This window comes from Nylanderia fulva, unplaced genomic scaffold (genome assembly GCF_048542155.1).
Source record: "Nylanderia fulva isolate GAGA-0341 unplaced genomic scaffold, ASM4854215v1 Scaffold21, whole genome shotgun sequence".
NCBI lineage: Eukaryota > Metazoa > Arthropoda > Insecta > Hymenoptera > Formicidae > Nylanderia > Nylanderia fulva.
Genome location: NW_028190275.1, coordinates 2,698,071 through 2,708,534, shown reverse-complemented (window position 1 = coordinate 2,708,534; position 10,464 = coordinate 2,698,071). Strand labels below are relative to the sequence as shown.

Genomic DNA, 10,464 nt, shown 5'->3' with positions numbered 1-10,464 from the left:
CAGTATTAAGTTAACTTTTCTCTTTTCTCGTACAAAAGAGATGAGAGACGTGCTTGAATATGTGAAACACATACATTTGACGCTCGTCGGAGGAATCTTCTTACGATCAGCTGATTGCTCGACAGTGACCCCGGGTCAATCTACTTTCTACTTCTCACATTCTGCCGAGATCAGAGGTGATACAAACGACGAGAGGCTGTGCACGATGTTCCTTGAAGTGGAAGCGGACATACTTTCACGACGACGGATGGTATACATATCGTTAAATTATCGAGGATGCTGATGAGTGAAAACGGATGGAGGCGGTGCGCGTTGTTACGGGAGAAAAGTAAGGAAAGAGATTTATGAGTCGGGATTAGAGCTCGGAAAGTCTTCTCGACTCTCGAAAGAATATTTATGACAACCGCGGAAAATCGCGTCGAGGAAAAAAGTTTGCGCGGGACATTCATCTTTCTAATTTACCGGTTTGCGATATCTGATATGTGAGATAAAAACAAGCAACGAAAGCATATGTTCGATTGAAAAGTCTTTAGAGATTTTTTCAATATTTAATAAAACTTTAATAGCGCTATTAAATTAATTACAAAAAAAAGAAGAGAGAGAGGCTATCGAGAGAGTAAAATCGTCGCTGATATGTTTCTAATCTTCGAAATACCTGACGCAGAATGAAGCGAAGCGATGGCAGCAAGTGAAGGTCAGCCGCGGCGAAACAAAATGTCAAGCATAACAGAATACAGCTTACAGTTAGCGCATCTAGTCGAGTATACAAAATACCTCGCTCCGCGAGGAATATAATTTATAGCGACACGTGTCCTGCTTGTTTATAATTCGCTCCGCTACTATCTATGCGTAATGGCACGATTAGTAAAACGGGCAGGTACGACAAGAAACACGAAAGTTCCGTATTATAAGTTGGTCACGCGACTAACACCGGTATGCAGTCAAGATCGCTCAACGATCGTCCGCGATCCTCGGCGCTATGTGACACAATTTTTCTGTCGCCGTCTAACGTCTTCTCTGATGAACGATCTCGCGTGTCTCGACGGTAAATGGATATATCTAGAAAATGCAACACGGCTGAGAAGCCACGTGTCGGAAATTTTCTCATCGCGAACGATAGACGACTATATCGAGCGTTCTGTTAATTTTCTATATTCCTAACGAGATATGTACATAAACTTAAACAGAGATTTTGTACTTACAAAAAAACTCCCGTCTTCCGATTACGTCACAGAATATTGTCTACAATAATTTGACCTGTTTTCAGGGAGTGGCTGAGATTCCAACGAAGCGTAAAGATTAACGAGCTTGCGCCATGAATTAAGAACGATTCGGAAAATGGACGTCGCCAAGGGCACAACGGAGGACTTTGTGACGGTGGTCAGCGTCGGCAATCAGCTGACGTCGGAGAATTTCGTGACAGTTCTGTCGATCGGAAACGGAAAGAAGAGCGATGTCGAAGAATCATCGGGGTTGAGCACGAACGGAACGGCGAACGGGATGGACGGACACCTCGAGGAAGAGGTCGAGGTTTTCAGACTGCCCGGAGAACGTCTGGGTTTCGGACTCAAATTCGAGGGCGGAAATAAGACGTCCGAGAGGGTGAGAAGACTCTTCGTGCAGAGCTGCGCGGAGCAAAGTCCTGCGAGTAGAGCCAAGTGTTCGTGGGGCACTTTAGGCGAAGGAGACGAGGTAATAAAAATATTTTTTTGTGTACTTTCGATCATTCCATAGTTATTCTCCCGAGAAAAGATCTTGGATGCGCGATAGCGAAGCTTTACTTTCTTAATCCTGTTTCTCCCCTCGTTAACGAAAGGCTAATAACATCGGCCGCTTTCGCTGAAATGATATTTCGTGCCGTAACACGCGTATAACGAATTCAAGAAAGTAGCATTCATGAACATGTATGATTTCATTCAATCTTAACGTGAAATCTATCGCGCGTCATTACGTGTCGCTTTCAATTACGGAACCGGCAGGTTTCTTCTGCAATGGATAAGGATCACAATGACTAGTCGCGAGATTCCTACTGGTATTTCATTGAATCGGTGTAATGAGTGACGTGCAATTATTCGCACGCATCGGGCCGCGACGCGCCTGTACCTGTGGCGTAATGTCAGCTTGAAAGAAGGTCTTTCTCTCGCGTACTACTCTCGAATTTACGTACTCGCCCCCAACATATTTTTCTCTAGAAAAAAAGATTAACTATAATCGCATCACACATCCACCGCGCCGTGTCTAAAATTAAGGTCGCGAATTATGGGAATATAATTTATGCGTCTAGCGTATTTGCATTTTGTGGAACAGCCGCGAAGCAAGATGCTGTAAATGCACTCTTCCTCCGACTCCCACGGTGCACTCCGTCATCCATATGATTTTCAAGAGAACCTACTTCCTGCGTAATAACTCTCGAGTGCGCTTTCCTCTCGCCTCCTTTGCTTGTTTACATTACAAATTATTTGCGGGCAGTAATAGACATGTCTATTTTACGCAGACCCCACAATCATGTTACGTATCTCTCTCTAGGTACTTTCAATCGATGGCATACCGGTGACACACATGACCCGATTGGATTGCGTGAGGAGGCTGAAGGAGTCGCAGTTGGTCATCAGGCTAATGGTGAGATGCCGCGGCGCTCTTAGGCCCGAAGTGGTGAGCGCCGAGAGAAAAATCGAACGAAACAAAGTACCGCCGGAATTACCCGCGGCTCCTCCTCCGGTACCGCCGCGGAAGCTGAGGCAGCCTCGAGGACCCGCAGACGGCGAAGCGAATCCTAGTCCTGTCAAAAAATTATGGGACCCGAAATCGCAGAACGGATCGCCGACCGTTTCGCAGTACCGGAAGTACGAAAATGAGCTTGTACGAGAGTTGCGAATCCTCGCCGAGAAGCGTCAACGGATCGTTGCATCAAGAGACCGCGAAGGAATCAGCGAAGTCGAAGCAGGTTGTAATCGGATAAAAAATTAATTTAAAATTAAAAAAAATTGATACATGAAATTAAAATGAAATGAATGATGTAAGAAGACTTTATCCTTCTTCCTCTGACTGAAAAGAGATCTTTGTCTTTCCAGGAACCGCCGGAAGCGATGGTTTATCTGGACGCGCGATCGCAGTGCGGCTCCACGCACGGCAGCACGTCCGACGACACCGGCAGCTCCATGTCTACCGTGATGGATAGATTCTCGACGATGTCCGATCGCGTGTCGACCATCTCTACGGCGTCCACGGCGTCTACCACCGGCTCCGATCGAGACCTCGATCGATCCTCGTCCGACCGGGACGTGCTGCTATCGCGAGCGATCTGCCCGCTCGAGATGCTCGAGCGGGAGTTCTCGAACCCGCCCGATTACCTGTTACGTCGTCTCGCCAGTTCCGAAGCGGTGACGCACGTGGAGTCGCGAGGCGAAGTCGAGCGTATCACGGCGGTGGTCGCGCCGAACACGGTGCTGATCGAGGAAACCATCACTCTTCAACCGCCGCTCAGTTTCCAGGACGCTCCGTTGAGCTACGGACACGAGGCTAGACCGGACCTCTTCTACACGGCCGACCTGGCCGCCGATTCGACGACGCATTTTCGGCCAATTAAGGATGACGTGGAACTCGTGGAGCGCGTCAACGGTAGCGTTCACGAGGAAAGGAGTAACGGCGTCAGATCGTCTTCGCCGCCGCCGTTGCCGGCTAGAAATCATGTTAACAGGATCTGCGTGAATCAGACGAATGAATCTAGAAAGGACGCGCGAATCTCACCTTCGGAAGCTCCTCTGTTACCAGCCGAAGCCGCTGCCGAGGAAAGACGTCAAGGCTAGACGGAAGAGACCACCTCCGCCGCCTCCACCGCCGATTATTGCTCCACGAAGAGAGATCAAATCTTCACCATCGATCCAATCGAATCATCTAACGGAGAAGGAAGACGTTTCGCAAGCCGAAAGCGTAGAGTGTGTTCAATCAGGATCATGCGAATCATCATTGAGCAGAAGCAACGTTTTCCACCAACTTTCGACTCGAGAAATCAAAAATTCAGATGGAAAAAACGATAGGGAAACTAATACGAAGTTCGCTTGTCTTGACGATGAGGAAGACAAAGTTGCAAGTTCGAGGGAAGACACACAAACGAACAAAATATTGGAAATTATCGAAATCAGGATGGCCAAAGGTATGCAGCTTAATCAGAAGGAGGAGATCGCAAGGAATGACACAAACAATACTTTGGAAACGACGAATTGCGAGCAGAATGGAATTAAGGATAAAGTAACAGGTGGAAATATAGATTCAGATCAATCGCAATCTACGAATACTTTGAGTCAAATTTCGATGGAACAAGATTCGAATTTAGAACTGATCGATGAACGCGTCGACGAGTCAGATAGCGAAAAGGGGAAGCATCTTAATTCAGAAGATCTTTATCGAGAAGGAACACGGACAAGTGACGGAGATACTTTCGAGGAAACACTTTCGTTACACACGGAAAATACTTTATCGATCGATAATTCTACGCTGAGAGATAGCGAGGATGACGAAACATATCGTTCGTTGGACGAGATAAATGACGATATAAAAACTCCAGATGTAAATCGCTTGTTGGAGGACGAGGAAATTGTAGAAGAAGGCGACACAACCGACGAAAGCGACGACGGGGATTATTACTGGCAGAGCAATCTCGCTACTATCGGCGAAGAGGAGGAGACTTCCTTGGAGTATGTAAACGCGTAAGTTTATAATTATATATTTCAATCTCTCAATGTAGAAATTATTGTTCGATAAGCTATTATTATTATTTCACAAAAAGACACGTCCTTTTTATCATAAAAAGAAGGATGATCATTTCCCGTAAATTATTTTCTCGCAATTTTCAGACATTTGCTATTAAAGTTGCAAAAAGAGCTATTTTACGTGTTATTATACGGGATCTGTTAAATAAGCTTTGTTAAAAATCATAAAAGTAATTAAATATATTATTAACATTTTAACTAGCAAAAGAAATTTAATTATAATTAATAAAATATTCATGATGAAATACATATGTAATATCTATTGTGATAGAAGTGCGAATTAGGCCATTGAGAGAGAAAATAGACTATCAAATATTTCTCAATATATTTATTCAAATTTAAGATTATTTCTTCCAAATCATTAAATATAAATTTGATGTCAAAATTGACAAATTCAAAATAATAAATCTTACAATTAGTAAAAAAACTAAAGTTTTTTAAAAGAATTTCTCGTTGTGGTGTGTGATATCGTCGTTTTAAATCCGTCAATTTTTTGACATTTAATTTATATTCAGCAATCTAAAAAACTTTTATATGTTTAATTCGCAATTTTCCATGTCATAGACTTCATATTTAATTATGAATATCTTGTAAATTGTAATCGATAAAACAAATTCCTTTAAAGTAAAAAATCCTAACACAACATATATATTTAATATTGATTTACAATAAAATATCCAACACGTCATAACATTAAAAGAGCCCCTTTTTGTAACTTTAAATATTTTCTCAAAATTATAAATAAGATAAATTGTGAATATTATTAATAGACAAATTTCAAAGTTGAAATCTTTTTCAGTGTTAAAAAACTGCGAGAAATAATTATTCTATTTTTTTGTATGTGTTTTTTTTTGTAAACTATAAAATTGCATAAATAAAATTCTAATATATAATATTAAAAGATTCACGGGATTCGTACACTCCACTTTCGCTACACGTTGCATCTCAAAACCCTCTGTTAATATTAATGTGCAATGCGAAGAGCAATTACAATTGTGTACAGAGTTAATCAGGATAATTCCGCTTATTTGCTCGAGCAAAGTATACGATGAGATAAATCGCTGGGAATTGTGTCGAGAAATATATGACTGTAGATGTGGCGCAGCGCGCAGGCGAATAAATCCTAAAAAGAAATGAATTCACTTTCCTCATCATCGGTTACCTGCCGGCATGTGGAGAAAAGGTTAATTGACCGTTCTAAGAATAGGAAAGAGGGCTGTCGATTACTGGGAATCGAACACCACCGAGTCGTTCGACTCGACCGTCCCACGGAGGTGAACGCCTCCATGCAAATGCTCGACATTTGCTTATTGCTTCGAACAGCAATCTCTCCTTCTTTGCATGACGTTGCAATCGTCTCTTTTAAACTTATCTGAATAGCGAATTGCCGCTTATTAAAGTCTTCAATAGGTCTCCCCGGCGTTAAAACGTAACGGGTTATATATCATTAATTATTTGATATAGCGTTTAGAATTTTTGTTATCTTTTACATTGCACGCGCGGTTACACAAATGTAATAAGGGATCAAATACAAAGAGCGTATAGCCGTTTTTTTCTAAGCAACCTGAAAGAGATATTTTCTTCGATCTGTTGCAGCAACGCGAACGATTCCAGCAACCTGGTAGCAGAGCCGGAAGAATCGTCTCCCGCAATCAAGAAGGATGCATTCGTTAATAACGGTAAGTCCGTTTCTGCTAGTATATTAATTAAACTCTTAATTAACTTGACTTAAAATACGATTTAAGCCAATAAAGTGCAATTTATCCAATTAACGCAAGAATGCGAGGCCAGCGCGGAACGATTAGAGATCCGCTCGCTAATAGCAAAGGCAACAAATCAAGCATTTGTGTCGATTGAAGCTGACCGCGTAAAAAAAATTAGCACTCGTCAATCGGGGCGACCTTGAGCCGATTAATTAACCGATCTCGCTTTCGATAGCGTCATCGTAGATATCTATCTTATCGGAGCATCTTTCGACTGACAAGGAGAGTGTCATCATAATCAAGGGAACGCGAGAACGCGCGAAAGTCAACATTGAACAGGGAATTCCGAAAAATGTCCGGGTGCAAAAGAGCCGGAGGACACCCGGTATACGCGCCCACGCTACCGTGGAGCATTATAAAGGTTACGCATTAATCACCTTGCGTTACGCGCTATAGCCGGTATACGGTCTCCGGTTTCGCGCGGGCGCGAATGCATTCAAAACGGAGGCAGGCCGGGCAAATCGAGACAAAGGCGTATATATGAGGCGCGCCTTCCTCTCTCGCCGGGAGAGATTCTTATATATTCACCGACGTGCATTCCGCTATTTTTTTCGCGCGGATGACTACACGCGCGATTCCTTCCTCGCGATATACAAAACGCACGGAGTCTTCAAGACCGAGATGCCTTTCGACCGCTTGTTCTGTGCTGGAAAGACTTTGTTGTTGTCGGCATAGATATCCCGATGCTTTGGCGATTTAATAAATATTTTTGGCTACTTCTCTTTTTTACAGTAAAATATCTATATTTAATTTTTTACAATATATACAATCTGTATTTAATATACATATATACTCGTATAAAATTTAAATTGTAACTAATTTTAACTTTATTTTATCTTTCGCTCTATTTTGTTTTTATCCTTATCAATGGTTAAATAGTTTATAAAAAACCAGGCGCTACGATGTTTTATTTTTATCATCGAAAAATCTCAGCGTTCAAAATACCTTCAGAAAACATTCTCATATTATGTCGCCAAAGTCATTGAAATTTTCTCTCACATATGTTCCTTGTAATTTATTTCTACATCTACTACTTGAAGAAATTTTTCCGCGATTTTCCGTGGACATAGAAGTGCTTATCTTCAATGAGATATTTGCGTAATATCTGCTTTTCGCGAGAACCTCCCGTTTAAAGAGACACGTTGTTATCCCGCACTATCATCTCTCGTCTCACCGCAAACTGTACAAGGGAAAAATAAGTATTCATCTCGTCAATGTAGATCGATGATCGATCGATCGAGAAATGATAATCTTGGTGTAAAAGTACAGGAAATCGTGCAGCCGAGTTTGTGCGATAATAATAATTTCGCGCGAACGGTGAAGTATATATTATATCAAAAGCAATGATACGGGGCACACACACATCAATCATAATATATAATAGGTGTACAGCCTCTCGCTCTCTTCCTCTCTACGCATTCTTTTCTATATATAAGATAAATGTGTATACGTATATTAGAAAAAATTCGAAGAGGAACAAAGAAGTTTACTATAATGAAGGGAATTATGCGCGAGAGTAGATAATAAACATGTTCGTATACGATAATTAATTTGCACGGTACTTTTTTTTTAGAGACGTATCGCGCTCACGCACGTTTTGCAACATCAGTACCGCGACTTGGTATAATTTTCTAACGACGAGTTTTTGCTTCCCGCGCGATGTCGACATCACTTTTATATAGATGCACGGCATCTCTCTCTCTTTCTCTCTCTGCATATTTTTTTTTCTCTCTTCTTGCAACGCGAATGGCGCGATTCATGAAGCGAAACGCATATACGATGAAAGAGTGGATATATCCAACGGAGGAGACTTCATACCGTAGCCGGACGCTTTGCGTTAAGCGGAAAATAAGGAAATTCCTCCGCTCGAACGGGATGGATTCCCGGCCACCAGGTGGGTGTGAGAACAAAACCGTTAAGAGAATAATTCGAGAATCGCCTAGCAAGCGCGAGAGCTCTCTATGCTCGTATCGTCGACGAAGCTGCGGTGTATGTATTCTCTCGCGCGCGATGAGTTTCGTATTAAACGCCAAAATTTACGATCAGGCAAACCTGCCATTTAAACCGCGATCATTTTTTTCTAATAAATAAATATCGTCGGACATTCGTTTCTCAATTAAATACAAAATTCATTACGTAACCTCCTCGAACCTATATAAGTACGCGAAAACATATATATCAATTTAAATTTCTTTTATCACAACTATAACATTTTCAAATTATACATCAGCAAGATCAGCTGTTGAAGTCATAAATTGTTTTATAAAATTAAAGCGGATTTCAAACTCGAGTTTTGTGATTATTTTATAGGGTTATCATTACATCTAAATTAAAAATATACTGATTATATAACGAATGATCCCAGGCTAGATATTTTATTGAAGTCGTAGCGTTGTACGCAATGTGTCATTATACGCTCCGATATTGAGTAACTAAATGAGAACACGTCGACGATTCCCAAGTTCTCCCAAGTTAATTATCATGTATAGTCAACTTTTTTTGTTCCGTGACATTTTGCGACGATCGATTCACACACATCCGTTATAAGAGATGGACACGGTTGATCGTGGGTCCAGCAAAGCTCACACCAGTCACAACAATATGGCAGCTGATCAGCGGTCCCAAGCCGCAGCCTCCAAGTCGTCCAAGTCTCCTCCAGTGGCTGACCGCGCTCAAGGTCCCATTCCCCCTTAATCGCCTACCTTTTCTCGATCTTTCACTTGGTTTACTTCCAATCGAAGAGACGGTGATCTCTGACGCATATATACTTGCGTACTGACGTATGTCTGTATATACGCGCGATCGCAGAAGACAGCATTCCACAACGCAATCAAACCACAGGGCCCTCTCTGTATGTACGTAGTAGTAAACTGACCCAAAGATAACAAACATCAGTATAAGAATCGATCGGAATAGCCTATACAAATCTAACTGCCACATCGGCATCGATTGTTCTCTCACCGAAATAGCCCCTTCAAATTTCTTCAATGCCGAAATCTCTCCTTGAGATTGATACGTTGTTATTTTACGTCAATATTTCTTGGAAACGATCTTTGAAGAGAGAGAGAAAGGGAGAGAGGAAGAAAGAAAAAAATGTTTATTTTGAATTTGAATTTAAATAATTATACCAACATTATTATTAGTAAATCGATGACTCGAAGAAAAATACAACACCACGATTGTTTAAGATATAGATTGATTTTACGTCGCCTCGAGCAAAGAGGAATGAAAAATGGGGATCGTTAATGTATAACATGCCACTGTGCGATCGCTCGTTTTAGATCTTCATCTCGGGTTCGTTTGCGAAGCGGTTCGCTCGTTTACATTGCGCAATTATACGACCTAAAAATATACACAAACAGAAAAGTAACATTCCGTAATTTCAACCGAACCGTGCATTAACGACTGGCTCTTAAGAGGATCGACCTTTCCCAGGCAATCCGACGCCCGTTTCAATTTGCGATTGCAAAGGGCGATGATTAGTCTTGACCTCCCGAGGGAAGCTTTCGATCTCGAAGTAATTAGCGGATATTGATACTGGCGAAGCGCTTTCTGTTAAACTCGTTGACGTGCATAAATTTTCCGGACAGCCACCATTTTGCTCTGCCATCCCAGATAAAACAGCCTTAAGATTATTTGCGCGCGACGTCAATTTTAATCTACGATCGTAGCGGATCGCAATCTCGAATTACATAGAAAATGATGCGCCATTCAGAATTCAACGGAACATTCGCGGATATGCGTGCCTTATACAAAACCCACGATCGAAGATTATCTGCGTATAGAATAACGGATCAGAATGTTATTTGGACAAATCGAAAAAAAAGAAACAGAATAAAATATAAATTAAATTACAATTTTCACTGAACAAACGATACAGTTTTTCATACTCTGAAATTTTTTCCTCGTAATTTAACATTTAGAAAAATTGA

The 10,464-nt window shown here is 41.5% G+C and overlaps 1 protein-coding gene across 1 annotated transcript in view; it reads left to right on the top strand.

Annotated features, from left to right (window-relative positions):
• Window positions 1-1,323: 1,323 nt before the first annotated feature.
• The window catches only part of bbg (PDZ domain-containing protein big bang), a 39,872-nt gene continuing 30,731 nt past the window's right edge, over window positions 1,324-10,464 (top strand). The window contains 6 exon segments of the mRNA XM_029311821.2: window positions 1,324-1,692; window positions 2,527-2,834; window positions 2,836-2,944; window positions 3,072-3,770; window positions 3,772-4,706; window positions 6,366-6,448. Of these exon segments, the coding sequence (XP_029167654.2) occupies window positions 1,339-1,692; window positions 2,527-2,834; window positions 2,836-2,944; window positions 3,072-3,770; window positions 3,772-4,706; window positions 6,366-6,448 (2,488 nt within the window). The 5' untranslated portion in view covers window positions 1,324-1,338.